We start from the raw sequence: 16,545 nt of genomic DNA, 5'->3' as shown, positions 1-16,545 counted from the left end.
AACCACTGCTTTTGTCTGGCAGATGTTCCTGGACCTCCAGTGAATCCAAGAGTCACAGACACAACCAAGACCACTGCCACACTGAACTGGGGAAAACCTCTTGATAATGGTGGACTTCAAGTAACTGGGTATGTGATTGAACACAAGAAAGAAGGAACAGAAGAATGGATTAAGGATACCCCTTCATCTCTACTTAGGATCACAGAATTTGTTGTTCCTGGGCTGGAGACTGGTGCAAAATACCACTTCAGAATTAGTGCTGTGAATGCTAAGGGGGCAGGTGAACCTGCTGAAACTCAAGAGCTGGTTGAGATCGTGGAGCGTGCAGCTGAGCCAGATTTGGAGCTGGATGTTGAGCTGAGAAGAACCCTTGTGGTCAGGGCAGGCTGCTCCATACGACTCTTTGTGCCAATCAAGGGACGTCCTACACCTACAGTCACCTGGACTAAGGAGGGTGGTCCTGTCCCACGTGCAGTCATTGACACCACCGAGTCATTTACAATGCTGCTTATTCCTGAGAGTTCAAGGATTGATGCAGGCAAATATGAGCTTACCCTCGAAAACTCAGCTGGAAAGAAAAGTGCTGATATACATGTGAGAGTTCTGGATTCACCTGGACCTCCACTTAACCTGAAACCCATCAAGATTGACAAGGAAAGTATTACTCTTCAGTGGGAAATGCCTCTTATCGATGGTGGAGCCAAGATCACAAACTATGTCATTGAGAAGAGGGAATCAACACGCAAGGCTTTTGCTACTGCTGTTACAAATTGTCCACATACTTCAATCAGGATTGGTGATTTGGGTGAGGGTTGTGAGTACTATTTCAGAGTGTCTGCCGAGAATGAGTATGGCATTGGTGAGGCTGTTGAAACTACAGATCCAATTCGTGCATCCCAGGCACCAACTCCTCCAGAAAGTATTATTCCTACTGATGTCACCAAGAGCTCTGTGAGCCTGGCTTGGACCAAACCCAAGCACGATGGTGGAAGCAGAATAACAGGATACGTCCTGGAAGCCCAGAAGAAGGGAACTGATCAGTGGGCCCACGTAACAACAGTCAAGACCATGGATTTCACTGTGAAAAATCTCAATGAGAATGAGGAGTACATTTTCCGTGTAATGGCTGTCAACCATTCAGGCAGAAGCGCTCCACGTGAGAGCAAACCCATTGCTGTTAAGGATTCTACTTCACTGCCTGAGTTTGACCTGCGTGGCGTATGTCAGAAGATTGTTATTGCCAAGGCAGGCGATGACATCAAGGTTGAGATCCCAGTTATGGGACGTCCTAGACCAACTATCTCCTGGCAGAAGGATGGCGCAGCCCTGAAGCTCACACAGAGAACCAATGTGGAGACTACCGCTGCTACTGTTGTCCTCAGCATCAATGAATGCAACCGAGCCGACAGTGGCGTCTACACCATGACAGGAAAGAACATTGTTGGTTCTGTGATAGATAACATCACCGTCAAAGTACATGATGTACCAGGGCCACCTAAGGGACCCATTAAGATTGTGGAGATATCTCGTACCTATTGTGTCTTTGCATGGGACACTCCTGAGAATGATGGAGGTGTTCCAATCAATAATTACGTGGTTGAGATTAGAGACACCACTTCCCAAACATGGACAGAGCTGTCCTCCACTGTCATCCGTACCATGTTCAAAGCCATCCGATTAAACACTGGATCAGAGTACCAATTCAGAGTAAAGGCTAAGAACAGATATGGTGTTGGACCTCCCATCACCTCAGCAGCAGTGGTGGCTGCCTATCCATTTAAAGTCCCTGGACCTCCTGGCACTCCTAGTGTTGTTGCATTTACCAAGGACTCTATAACGATTGGCTGGAATGAGCCTGTGTCTGATGGTGGAAATGAAGTCATTGGTTATCATGTGGAAAGGAAAGAAAGAAGCAGTATTGTGTGGCACAAGATCAGTAAGGGTATTGTGAAAGGAAACATCTTTAAAACCACTGGGCTTGAAGATGGTGTTGCCTATGAGTTCCGTGTCATGGCTGAAAACATGGCTGGAATTGGTAAGCCCAGCAAGGCCTCAGAAGCAATACTGGCCTTGGACCCTGTAGACCCACCAGGCCAGCCTGTGCCAATATTTGTCAACAAGAATGTCATCACTATTCAGTGGACAAAGCCTGAGTATGATGGTGGCTTCAAAATCACTGGCTACACAGTTGAGAAGAAAGAACTTCCAGCTGGTCGCTGGATCAGAGCCAACTTCACCAACATCATTGAGACAACTTTCACTGTCAGTGGGCTGACACAAGATGCCTCCTATGAGTTCCGTGTCATAGCCAGAAACTCAGCAGGTGCAGTAAGTGTGCCCTCTGACCCCTCAGACCCAATTATCTGCAAAGATGACATTATCGAGCCACGCATTATGGTTGATGCCATCTTTAAGGATGTTGTTCTACTGAAGGCAGGAGAATCTTTCAAGCTTGATGCTGACATTGCCGGTCAACCAACACCATCTATGGTTTGGACCAAGAATGGAAAGGAGATTGAGAACACAATGAAACTGGATGTTAAGTTCACTGAACTGACAACCACTCTCACCAACAAGGACTCTGTCAGATCCGATGGAGGAGAATTTGTTTTGACTGCCACTAATGTTGGTGGATTTGCTAAGCACATCTTTAATGTTAAAGTGCTCGACAGACCTGGACCACCAGTTGGACCTCTTAAGGTGTCTGATGTCACAGCTGATAACTGTGTACTGACCTGGGCTCCACCTGCAGATGATGGCGGTGCCAAGATTGAAGGATATGTGGTTGAGAAGCGTGAGTCAAGCAGACTGGTTTGGACCAATGTGATTTCAGACCTACAGACTACACAATATAAGGTGACTAAGCTGCTTAAAGGAAATGAATACATCTTCAGAGTTATGGCAGTAAACAAATATGGACTTGGCGAGTCTCTTGAATCAGAACCCACTATTGCAGATAACCCATATGTTGTTCCAGATCCTCCAGAGAATCCTGAGGTGACAGCTATCACTAAAGATTCAATGGTTCTTATGTGGCAAGCACCTAAGAGTGATGGTGGAACTCCCATCACCAACTACAATATTGAAAGGAAAGACAGAATAGGCCTGCGCTGGGTCAAATGCAACAAGAGAAAGGTCAAAGATCTTCAGTTCAAGGCAGCAGGCCTTGTTAATGGACATGAATATGAATTCAGAGTAATAGCTGAGAATGCTGCTGGAGTGAGTGCACCAAGTGTCTCCAGTCCATTCTACAAGGCAACTGATGGACTGTACAAGCCAGGGGCTCCATGCAACCCCAGAATCTTGGACACAACCAAGTCTTCAATTACTGTTGCCTGGAACAAACCTGTGTATGATGGTGGCTCTGACATCACTGGCTACATTGTAGAGACATGCATCCCATCTGAAAAGGAAGAAGAGGAGGAATGGACCATTGTGACACCCAAAGAAGGTCTCATTGCCACCTCATTCACCATTATTAACCTGAAGGAGAACCAGGAGTACAAGATCAACATCTCGGCCGTCAACAGTGAAGGAATTGGAGATGCAGCATCTGTACCGGACAATGCCAAGGCAGAGGACAGGCTCCTTCCACCTGAGATGGATTTGGATGCTGAGCTCCGCAAGGTTGTGAGTCTTAGAGCTTGCTGCTCACTTAGACTGTTTGTGCCGATCAGAGGCAGACCAGCTCCTCAGGCCAAATGGACCAAAGGAGATGGTGAGCCAATTGAGAGGGCAACCATTGACAGCACAACATCATACACATCACTTGTTATTGAAAATGTAAACAGATTTGACAGTGGAAAGTATAATCTTACAATTGAAAACAGCTCTGGCTCCAGGACTGTTACAGTCCAAGTTAGGGTGCTTGATACACCAAGTGCCCCACAGAATCTGAAGATTACTGCTGTAACAAATGAAGCTGTCACTCTGACTTGGGATCCACCAGTGAATGATGGAGGAGTTAAGATTAAAAACTATATTGTTGAAAAACGTGAATCCACAAGGAAAGCATACGCCACGGTCAATGCTCTCTGTCATCATACCACCTTCACAATTGGCCAGCTCCTGGAAGGATGCAACTATTACTTCAGAGTTTTGGCTGAGAATGAATATGGCATTGGCTTGCCCATTGAGACTGGTGAATCAATTAAAGTGTCTGAGAAACCACAGCCACCTGGCAAAGTCACTCTTAAGGATGTTACTAAAAACAGTGTCACCCTCTCCTGGGAGAAGCCAGAGCATGATGGAGGCAGCAGAGTAGGCTGTTATGTTGTTGAGATCCAGCCTAAAGGTGTTGATAAGTGGACCCAGGCTGTGATTGTGAAGGAAACAGAAGCTACAATTAGTGGACTCAATGCAGGTGAAGAATACATGTTCCGTGTAGCAGCGAGAAATGAGAAGGGAACAAGTGACCCACGCCAAATCGGTGTACCTGTGATTGTAAAAGATCTTGTGATTGCACCTGTTGCCAAACTGCTGTTCAACACATTCAGCGTGTTGGCTGGAGAAGACCTGACAGTGGAGGTTCCATATGTTGCACGTCCCAAAGCAGCTGTCTCCTGGGTAAAGGATGGTCAGCCTCTGAAAAGGACTACCAGAGTTAACTTTGGTGGAACAGACACAATGCTGAACCTCAAAATAAAAGAGGCCACTAAAGATGATGTTGGACACTATCTCATTACTCTCACCAATACAGCAGGAGAGACAACGGCAAACATTGGCATAGTTGTCCTTGACAAACCTGGCCAGCCAAGTGGTCCAATTAAGGTGGAGGAAGTCACTTCTGACAGTGTAACCATCTCCTGGAACCCACCTGAGTATGATGGTGGTTGCACCATCAAAAACTACATTGTGGAAAAGAGAGATACATCTACAACTAACTGGATGGTTGTATCTCCTAACCTTGCAAGGACCAAAATCAAGGCAGGCAGACTGAAGACTGGCTCTGAATATCAGTTTAGAATCACAGCAGAGAACAGATATGGAAAAGGCCCAACTCTTGTATCAGAATGTATTGTGGCTCAATACCCATATAGGCTCCCAGGACCCCCAGGAACACCATCCATTGCAGCCTGGACCAAGGATAGCATGGTAGTGGCCTGGAATGAACCTGTGAATGATGGTGGAAGCGCCATCTTGGGCTACCATCTTGAACGTAAGGAGAGAAACAGCATCCTATGGATAAAACTTAACAAGTCCCTTATTACTGACCAAACCTTCAAGACCACTGGCTTGGAACCAGGAATGGAGTATGAATACAGAGTTTATGCTGAAAACATTGTCGGAATAGGCAAAGTGAGCAAAGTGTCTGAGGGTCATGTTGCTAGAGATCCCTGCGATCCTCCTGGCACCCCAGAGGCAACAAAGATCACTAAAGACTCTGTGACCATTGTTTGGACCAAGCCTGAGTATGATGGTGGTGCAAAGGTTACAGGTTACATTGTGGAAAAGAAGGAGCTTCCTGAAGGTCGTTGGCAGAAGGCTAACTTTACTAACATCATTGAGACAGAATATGTGGCAACTGGACTTGTGCAGGACGATCAGTATGAGTTCCGTGTCATTGCCAGAAATGCTGCTGGTGTTTTCAGTCTGCCCTCTTACAGCACTGGTCCTATCACTGCCAGGGATGAGATTGACCCACCACGCATCAGTATTGACCCAGAGTACACACAAACCATTGTGGTTAATGCTGGAGACAACTTCAAGATTGATGCAGATGTTCATGGCAAACCCTTGCCCTCTATCCACTGGATGAAAGGAGAGCAAGAACTGGGAAACACCATTCATAGAGAAATTAAGAACACACCCATCAAAGCTTTTATATCTGTCAAGGAAGCTAAACTTTCTGATGGAGGCCAATACACTCTGCTGTTGAAAAATCCAGGGGGTGAAAAGGCTGTACAGGTCAATGTGGTTGTTCTAGATAAACCCGGAGAACCACAAGGACCTCTTGTTTTTACAGGAATAACCAAAGACCAATGTTGCCTTGCATGGAAAGCACCAATACAAGATGGTGGCAGTAAGATCTCTCACTACACTGTGGAGAGGAGAGAGACAAGCAGACTTGTCTGGACTGTTGTTGACCCAAAAGTGGAGAATATTTGTCTAAAGGTCACTAAGCTCCTGGAAGGAAATGAGTACATCTTTAGAGTCCGTGCTGTCAACCAGTTTGGAGTAGGTGCACCACTGGAATCTGCTGCTGTCATAATCAAAGATCCGTATGTGCCCCCTGGGTCACCAAAGAGTTTAGAAGTTTCACATGTTAAAAAAGATTCAATGGTGCTCACCTGGGAGGCTCCTTCTGAAGATGGAGGCAGTCCTATCACTGGATACATCATTGAGAAACATGACAAAGAGGGTGTAAGATGGACCAGATGTAACAGACAAACTGTCACTGACTTAACTTTAAAGGTCACTGGACTCCTGGAGAGCCACCTTTATGAATTCAGAATTGCTGCTGAGAATGCTGTTGGGGTCGGTGAGCCAACCTCCCCAACTGTATTCTACAAAGCTCTTGATCCCATCTTCAAGCCTGGCCCACCACACAATCCAAAGGTCACTGACACAACTAAAACCTCTGTATTCCTATCATGGAGCAAGCCTGTGTGTGATGGGGGCTGTGAAATTCAGGGATACATTGTTGAGTGTTGCACTACCACAATGTCAGCAGAGCCAGCTGAGGCTCCTGCTGAAGCCCAAGCTGAAGAGGCAGCTACCACAGATGCACCTGCTGAGGAGTGGATAATGTGCACACCACCAACAGGTGTGAAAAAGACCAAGTTTGAAGTTGTAAAACTGAAGGAAAACCAGGCATACAGGTTTAGAGTATGTGCTATTAACAAAGTTGGAGTTGGCGAGCATGCCGATGTCTCTGGAGCTGTTGTTGCCCAGGACAGGACAGAAGAGCCAGATCTTGACATTGACCCAGAACTGAGAAAGATTGTGACCATTAAGGCCGGAGCTTCCCTTAGGCTGTTTATCCCCATCAAAGGAAGACCCACTCCTACCATCAAGTGGGACAAGGATGAAGCTGCCCTTAAAGAAACTGCTCAAGTTGAAGTGACCAGCAGTTACACATCCCTTGTAATAGACAAGATGAGCAGAAATGACAGTGGAAAATATACGGTCACTGCAGAGAACTCAAGTGGAACAAAATCTGCATTTGTTGTTGTCCGTGTTCTTGACACACCTAGTGCTCCTGTTAACCTCAAAGTGAAAGAAATTACAAACCAGTCAGTGACATTGGCATGGGAACCACCACTGTTGGATGGTGGATCCAAGATCAAGAATTACATTGTTGAAAAGAGAGAAAGCACACGTAAAACATATGCAGCTGCTGTGACAAATTGTCATGCTCTTTTGTGGAAGATTGAGCCACTCCAGGAGGGTTGTAGTTACTACTTCCGAGTGCTTGCTGAGAATGCACATGGTGTTGGCCTGCCTGCAGCAACTGTCGACCCTCTTAAGGTCTCAGAGGTGCCCCAGTCTCCAAAGAACTTGATTGTTACAGACCAAACCAAAACAAGCATCTCTTTGGCGTGGGAGAAGCCCGAGTATGATGGTGGTAGCAGAGTCATGCAGTACCTGCTTGAGGTGCAGCTTAAAGGCCAGGAGAAGTGGTCTGGTGTTAACACATTTAAAACAATGGAAGCTACTGTTTCTAATCTGAACCCAGGAGAGGAGTATCTATTCAGAGTTACAGCAATCAATGATAAGGGAAAGAGTGATCCAAAAGTCCTCGCTGGTCCAGTAATGACCAAGGACTTGGTCTTTGAGCCTGATGTTCGACCAGCATTCAGCAGCTACAGTGTCCATGTGGGCAAAGACATGAATATTGACATACCCATCTTTGGACGTCCTAAGCCAGCAGTCTCATGGACTAAAGATGGAGCTCCTTTGAAGTTCACCACCAGAGTCAACATTCTCAATACACCAACACATACAACACTCAGCATTAAGGAGGCAGCAGGTGATGATGGTGGCATGTACAGTATAAATGTTTCCAACTCTGCTGGAAAGAAGGACACAACAGTTGAAATCATTGTACTTGACAAGCCTGGCCCTCCATCTGGCCCTGTGAGGTTTGATGAAATCACAACACAGAGTATCTCTATTTCATGGGATCCACCAAAACACAATGGCGGCTGCCAGATTTCAAACTACATTGTGCAAAAGAGAGATACTACTACAACAACATGGGAAAATGTCAGCATCAACTGTGCCAGAACCTCCATTAAAGTGCCTAGATTGAAGACCGGTGCTGAGTACCAGTTCAGGATCATTGCTCAGAACCGCTATGGCAAGAGTCATGGCCTGGATTCATCTGCTGTGGTCGCTCAGTACCCATACAGAGAGCCAGGACCCCCTGGCACTCCTTTCATCGCCTCTCTCTCTAGAGACCACCAGATTGTTGAGTGGCATGAGCCTGTCACAGATGGAGGAAGCCCTGTTCTCGGCTACCATCTTGAAAGGAAAGAGAGAAATAGTATTCTCTGGGTCAAGATCAACAAGACACTTATTCACGACACTACTTTCAAGAGTCACCCCTTGGAGGAGGGTGTCGAGTATGAATACAGGGCATATGCTGAAAATATTGTGGGCATTGGCAGGTGCAGTAAGATCTCAGAGGGCTGCGTTGCCCGTGACCCATGTGATCCTCCTGGTACACCAGAAGCCATCCATGTGACCAAAGATACCATTGTCATTCAGTGGACTAAACCAGAGTATGATGGTGGCAGTAATATAACTGGCTATACTGTGGAGAAGCGTGATCTGCCAGAGGGCAGGTGGGTAAGAGCGAACTTCACTAATGTGATTGAGACCAAGTTTACTATGACTGGACTGACTGAAAATGCACAGTATGACTTCAGAGTCATTGCTAAAAATGCTGTTGGCACCATCAGTAAGCCATCCTTCAACAGTGGACCAATCACTGCAAGTGATAAGGTGGAGGCACCCAAATTTTCCATTGACCCAGCATTCACCAAGGCCATTATCATCAATGCCGGAGAGACATTTAAGCTAGATGCCGATGTCCGCGGAAAGCCACTTCCTGCAATCCAGTGGTTCAAGGATGAAAAACCAATAGAGAATACTCTCAGACTAGAGATCAAAAACACAGAACACCATGCAATGATTGTCATTAAGGACTCTGTTAGAATTGATGGTGGAGTCTACACGCTCCAGCTGACAAATGAGGCTGGCAGTGAAACTGTGCCATTTAAGGTTGTGGTCCTGGACAGGCCTAGCCCATGTGAAGGACCCCTCCACATCACTGGAGTAGCTGAAGATAGATGTACACTGGTATGGCGTGCCCCTCTACATGATGGAGGTAGTCCTATTACACATTATATCATTGAGAGAAGAGAGACCAGCCGTCTAGCTTGGACTGTTGTTTCTAACAGCTGTGAGACAACATGCTACAAAGTCACCAAACTGTTGGAAGGTAATGAGTATATGTTCCGTGTCATGGCAGTTAACAGTTATGGTGTCAGTGAGCCACTCGGGTCTGGTGGAGTGATTATGAAGACTCCATTTGTTCCTCCTGGTCCACCTCATGTTGAGGATGTATCCAACATTGCCCATGATGGCATGACCATCACTTGGTCTGCCCCTGAGTCTGATGGTGGCAGTGATATTACCAATTACATAATTGAAAAGAAGGACAGAGCTGGAATCAAATGGACCAGATGCAATAGGCAGAAGGTCACTGACCTCTCCTTTAGAGTCACAGGCCTAACCACTGGCCATGAGTATGAGTTCAGAGTGGTTGCCGAGAATGTAGTTGGAGTCGGAGAGCCAAGCCTTCCAAGTTCATTCTACAAGGCCTGTGATCCCAAGTACAAACCTGGTGCCCCAGCATATGTGCATGTGATTGACTCCACAAAGAGTTCGCTTACAGTGTCATGGGGTAAGCCTCTGTCTGACGGTGGCAGCACCATCCAAGGATACCTTGTTGAAGTTTGCAAGGCTGAAGAGGAGGAATGGACCATGGTTACTCCCCCCACTGGCCTGCGTGTCAATAAATATGAAGTTACCAAACTTACTGAGGGTCAGGAATACAACATCCGGGTGTGCGCTCTGAACAAACTGGGAGTTGGTGAGCCAGCAGCTCTCTCGGGAACAGCTAAGCCAGAGGAAAGGGTGGACCCACCACAGATCCACCTTGACTCTGAGCTAAGGAAGGGCATCACCGTGAAAGCTGGTGGATCTGTTAGAATCCATATTCCATTTAAGGGCAGGCCAACACCTGAGATTAAGTGGACTAAGGATGAGGGAGACCTGACTGAAAAGGCAGTAGTTGAGAAGGCCCTCAACTTCACACAGCTGTCCATTGACTCATGTGACAGGAGTGATTCCGGAAAATACACATTAAGCCTAACCAACAGCAGTGGCTCTGTGTCTGAATTTGTCGCTGTTAAGGTCCTGGATACACCTGGAGCCCCACATAATCTTGTGGTTAAAGACATCAAAAAGGACTCGATCACCCTTGTATGGGATGCCCCCTTGGTTGATGGAGGTTCTAAAATCAAGAACTATGTCATTGACAAACGTGAATCAACCAGAAAGGCATATGCAAATGTGTCCACCAAGTGCACAAAGACAACATTCAAAGTTGAGAACTTGATTGAAGGTGCTATGTACTACTTCAGAGTCATGGCTGAGAATGACTCTGGAGTTGGCCAAGCTGTTGAAACAAAGACGGCGTCCAAGGCCTCTGAGGTACCACTGCCTGTTGGAAAAGTATTCCTCACTGATGTCACCAAGGCCACTGTCTCACTGGCCTGGGAGAAACCTGAGCATGATGGAGGCAGTAGAATTGGTGGCTACCTAATTGAGATGCTGCCCAAAGGTACAGATAAGTGGGGAGTTGCAGCAAATACAAAGACATGCGAGGGTACTGTCAAAGGACTCACCGCTGGAACAGAATACTTATTCCGTATCATTGCTCACAACGAGAAGGGAAAGAGTGAGCCAAAGGCACTTGCTGCACCAGTTATTGCCAGTGACATGACTATGGAGCCAAGCATTAAGATGCAGTTCAACACGTACAGTGTATTAGCTGGAAAAGATATTAAGTTGGAGTTCCCTGTGCTTGGCAGGCCCAAACCTAAAGTTACCTGGACCAAGGATGGTCAAACATTAAAGGTGACATCCAGAGTCAATGTAGCAAACACTCCAGAAACAACTGCAATTCAAATTACTGAGGCATGCAAAGAAGACTTTGGTAAATACACTATTACAGCAACCAATACTGCTGGCACTGTCACTGAGGATGTGGCTGTCATTATCCTTGACAAGCCTGGTCCACCAACAGGTCCAGTCAAGGTTGTTGAAGTGAGCAACACCTTTGTCCATCTTGCTTGGGAGCCCCCAGAGTACACAGGTGGATGCCAGGTGAAGAACTATATAGTGGAGAAGAGAGATACCACCACCACAACATGGCAGTCAGTCACCACACAGCTTGCTAGAACAGCTTTTAAGGTCACCAAGCTGAAGACTGGTGCAGAGTACCAGTTCAGAATTGTTGCTGAAAACAGATATGGAAAGGGTGCACCTCTGGACTCCAAGGCCATTGTTGTGCAGTATCCATATAAACCACCAGGACCTCCAGGAACACCACATGTCAAATCTGCAACAAAGGAAATGATGATCATTGAATGGAATGAGCCAGTCAATGATGGTGGCAGTGCAGTTATTGGTTACCATCTGGAAAGCAAGGAGAGAAGCAGCATTCTGTGGAACAAACTGAACAAGACTATCATAACTGATACCCAGTTCAAGATCTGCAATCTTGAGGAGGGTATTGGATATGAATTCAGAGTTTATGCTGAAAATATTGTTGGTATTGGTAGATGCAGTAAAGTGTCTGACTCCTTTATTGCTCGTGACCCATGTGATCCTCCTGGTGCTCCTGAAGCTGTATCTATTTCTAAGAATCTAATCAAGATTCAGTGGACCAAGCCTCAGTATGATGGTGGCAGCAAAGTGAATGGATATATTGTGGAAAGGAAAGATCTTTCCTCCCCTGATGGGCGCTGGGTAAGAGCTAACTTCACCAATATCATTGAGACGGAGTATACCATCACTGGTCTGACCGAGAATGAGCAGTACGAATTTAGGGTTATTGCAAGAAATGCAGCAGGAGTCTTCAGTGAGCCATCTGATAGCTCTGGACCTATTACTGCTACTGATGAAATTGAAGCACCAAGGGCTTCGATGGATCCCAAATACAAGGATGTCATTGTTATCAATGCTGGAGAAAACTTGCTTCTTGATGCAGACATTCATGGAAAACCAATTCCTGATGTTGCCTGGCTAAAGGAGGGCAAGGAAATGGACAAAGCCCTGCGTATTGAAGTGAAGACTACAGAGAAGTGTGCAGCCATGACCATTAAGGATGTAACCAAGCTTGACAGTGGCCACTATGACCTTGTCCTCAAAAATCTGGGTGGTATAAAGACTTTCCCTATCACTGTCAAAGTTCTTGATAAACCAGGTCCACCCACTGGACCGTTGAGAGTGACAGGAGTCATGGCTGATAGGTGCATCCTTTCCTGGTCTGAGCCAACTCTGGATGGTGGGGCTAGAATTACTCACTATGTCTTGGAGAAGAGAGAGACTAGCAGGCTGTCCTGGACAGTGGCTGCACCAGATATCAAGGGTCTGTTCTATAAACTAACAAGTTTGCTTCCTGGAAATGAATACATTTTCAGAGTCAGGGCACTGAACAAATATGGTGTTGGTGATTATCTTGAGAGTGAACCAATCATTGCACGTAATCCATACAAGCCACCTAGTGCTCCTGGAACCCCAGAAGCCAACCAAATCACAAAAGACTCTATGGTTCTGTCATGGACCGTTCCAGAACAGACTGGTGGAGCTGACATTGAAGGTTACCACCTTGAAAAACGTGACAAAGACAGTGTAAGATGGACAAAGTGTAACAGACAAAAGCTGACTGACACCCACTTCAAGGTCACAGGTCTGATGACAGATCACTTCTATGAGTTCCGTGTTGCTGCTGAGAATGAGGCTGGAATGGGAGACCTCAGTGAATTGTCCTTGTTCTATAGAGCATGTGATGCTACAACACCACCTGGGCCTCCACACCATCCTAAGGTGACAGACTACACAAAGTCCTCTGTGTCACTGTCATGGGGCAAACCTGACTTTGATGGTGGTGCCTATGTTAAGGGCTACATTGTTGAAATGAGGGAGTATACACCAGTGCCTGAATCAACAGAAGAGGCAGAAGAAGCACCAGCAGTAGAGGCAGTAGTTGAAAAAGTATGGACTATGTGCACTCCACCCACTGGTATTCAGGCCACTAAACTCACTATCACAGACCTGAAGGAGGGTGGAGAGTACCAGTTCCGCATCTGTGCAATCAACTCTGAGGGAGTAGGGGAGGCTGCTAACATCCATGGCACTGTGGTTACTTCTGACAGAGTAGAAGCACCAGAGATTGAGCTGGATGCTGATCTCAGAAAGGTGGTATCTGTCCGTGCTGGTGGAACTCTGCGTCTCTTTGTCACTATCAGAGGAAGGCCTGAACCTGCTGTGAAATGGGAGAAGGTTGAAGGTACTCTTACAGACCGTGCTGCAGTTGACACCACCAGTTCATACACTATGCTTGTCATTGACAATGTCAACCGTTTTGACAGTGGAAAATACTCACTGACACTAGAGAACAGCAGTGGTACAAAATCTGCTATTGTTGCAGTGAGAATTTTGGATACACCAAGTGCACCGCAAAACTTTGCTGTAAAGGAGCTCAAGAAGGATTCAGTGACTCTTGCCTGGGATTCTCCACTCACTGATGGTGGTTCTAAAATCACAAACTACATCGTAGAGAAGAGAGAGTCTGTCAGGAAGGCTTATACTACTGTCACCAGCAACTGCACTGCTAACTCATTCAAGATTGAAGAGCTACCTGAGGGTGGCATGTTCTACTTCAGAGTCTGTGCTGTTAATGAATATGGTCAAGGACAGATGGTTGAAACAAAAGAAGTCAAAATATCTGAGGTACCTCTGCCACCAAGCAAAGTTACCCTTGTAGATTTGACAAAGACCAGCGTGTCACTGGCATGGGAAAAACCTGCTCATGATGGTGGAAGCAAAGTAATGTGCTATAATGTTGAATTTAAGCCTAAGAGTGGAGACAAATGGGGCACAGCATGCACTGTCAAGGTGCCTGAAGCAACCATTCCTAATCTGACTCCTAATGAAGCCTATTTATTCAGAGTAGTTGCAATCAATGAGAAGGGAAAGAGTGAGCCAAAGGATCTTGGCTTGCCTGTTGTTGCAAAGGATGTTGCAATTGAACCATCTGTCAATTTACTGTTTACTACATACAGTGTGAAGGCTGGAGATGACCTAACTCTTGAGGTTCCAGTAAGAGGCAGGCCAAAGCCTGTTGTATCCTGGAAGAAGGATGGCCTTCCTTTGAAACAAACATCATCAGTGACCATCTTAAACACTGCAACCTCATCCAAAATACTCATCAAACAGGCTAGCAGAGAACATGTTGGCAAGTATGAGATCACCCTTGCCAACACAGCAGGAACTGTCACAACAGATATTGGAGTTGTTGTCCTTGATAAACCAGGTCCACCTAAAGGTATTAAGGTGGATGCTGTGACCTCAGACAGCATCACACTGTCCTGGTCACCACCAGATTATGATGGTGGCTGCTCCATCAGTAACTATATTGTGGAGAAGAGAGACACAAACACACAGGAATGGCAGATGGCAGCAAGTAATGTTGCCAGGACATGTTTCAAGGCTGGCCGCCTGACACATGGAGCAGAGTACCAATTCCGTATCTATGCAGTTAATCGTTATGGAAAGAGTACATATCTGGATTCACCAGGAATTACTGCTCAGTATAACTTCAAACAACCTGGACCTCCTTCCACACCTATAGTGAAGTTGGCCACAAAGTCCTACATGTTGGTGACTTGGAATGAGCCAGTCAGTGATGGTGGTAGTCCTGTTCTGGGCTACCATGTAGAGAGGAAGGAACGTTCTAGCATTCTTTGGACAAAAATGAACAGAGGAATGATCAAAGATACAGAATACAAAGTCAATGGAATTGAAGAGGGCATGATGTATGAATACCGTATCTATGCTGAAAATATTGCTGGTATTGGTAAATGCAGCAAAGCTTGTGAAGCAGTCGCAGCCAGAGATCCATGTGATCCTCCAGGTACACCTGTGGTCACTGCTGTTACGAGAACATCTGTCTCTTTATCTTGGGATAAACCAGAGTATGATGGAGGAGCCAAGGTTTCTGGTTACATCATTGAGCGCAGAGACCTTCCTGAAGGACGCTGGACAAGGTGCAACTTTACCAATGTGCCTGAGACCCGCTATGATGTGACAGGCCTTACAGAAAACAGCCAATATGACTTCCGTGTCATTGCTAAGAATGCAGCTGGTTTGTTCAGTGAACCATCTGACAACACTGGCCCCATCATTATCAAGGATGATGTGGATCCACCCCGTATCATGATGGATGTCAAGTTCAGAGAGACAGTGTTTGTGAAAGCAGGTGAAACTCTGAAGATTAATGCTGACCTTGCTGGGCGGCCTGCTCCAGTCATTTCCTGGACCAAGGATGGCAAAGAGATTGAGCTGAGAGCCAGAATCCAGATTGTTTCTACAGATACCAGCACTTCTGTCATTGTCAAGGACTGTAGCAGGAGAGATTCTGGACAGTATGTGTTGACTCTACAGAATATTGCTGGAACAGTTACCATGCCAATAAACTGTGTGATTCTTGATAAGCCAGGACCTTCAGCAGGACCTCTGCAGATCACAGGTCTCACAGCGGAGGAGTGCACTCTGTCATGGGGTCCTCCTCAGGAGATCGGTGGTGCTAATATCACACATTATGTTGTTGAGAAGCGTGAGACCAGCCGCTTGGCATGGACACTGGTGAAAGGAGATGTCACAAAAACTTACTTCAAAGTCACAGGACTGCTTAAAGGCAATGAATATATCTTCAGGGTTTTAGCTGTCAACAAGCATGGACTTGGTGAGGCTCTGGAGAGTGAGGCAATAAAGGTTACAGATCCATACACATTTGCCACTGCCCCAGCTAGTGTTGATGTCACTACCATAACTGGAGATTCAATGACCCTCACCTGGTGCAAGCCAGCCAGTGATGGAGGCAGCCCCATTACTGGATATGTAATTGAGCGTCGTGAGAAGACAGGCATGCGCTGGGTCCGTGTGAACAGAGATCCAGTTGTTGAATGTACCACAGTAGCAACCAAACTGCGCAAGGGTTGTGAGTATGATTTCAGAGTTTATGCTGAAAATGCTGCTGGTCTAAGTCCCCCAAGTGAACCATCTGCAACCTTCAGAGCAATGGATCCTCTGGTTGTTCCTTCTCGCCCAACCAAACCAAAAATTGTCAGTTCAACCAAGGACAGTGTTTCCATTGTCTGGAAACCACCAACAAATGATGGTGGTGCTCCCATCCTTGGATACACTGTAGAATACAGAGATTATGTCCACAAACCAGAGCCAGAG

The 16,545-nt window shown here is 46.2% G+C and overlaps 1 protein-coding gene across 1 annotated transcript in view; it reads left to right on the top strand.

Annotated features, from left to right (window-relative positions):
- Window positions 1–16,545, top strand: part of ttn (titin) — a 173,814-nt gene that overhangs the window by 128,726 nt on the left and 28,543 nt on the right. The window contains 1 exon segment of the mRNA XM_022757173.1: window positions 23–16,524. Coding sequence (XP_022612894.1) covers window positions 23–16,524 — 16,502 coding nt within the window.

The sequence above is a fragment of the Seriola dumerili genome, unplaced genomic scaffold, assembly GCF_002260705.1.
Source record: "Seriola dumerili isolate Sdu_G_001 unplaced genomic scaffold, Sdu_1.0 BDQW01000266.1, whole genome shotgun sequence".
Classification (NCBI taxonomy): Eukaryota; Metazoa; Chordata; class Actinopteri; order Carangiformes; family Carangidae; genus Seriola; species Seriola dumerili.
This window is presented reverse-complemented; position numbering and strand designations above follow the sequence as displayed.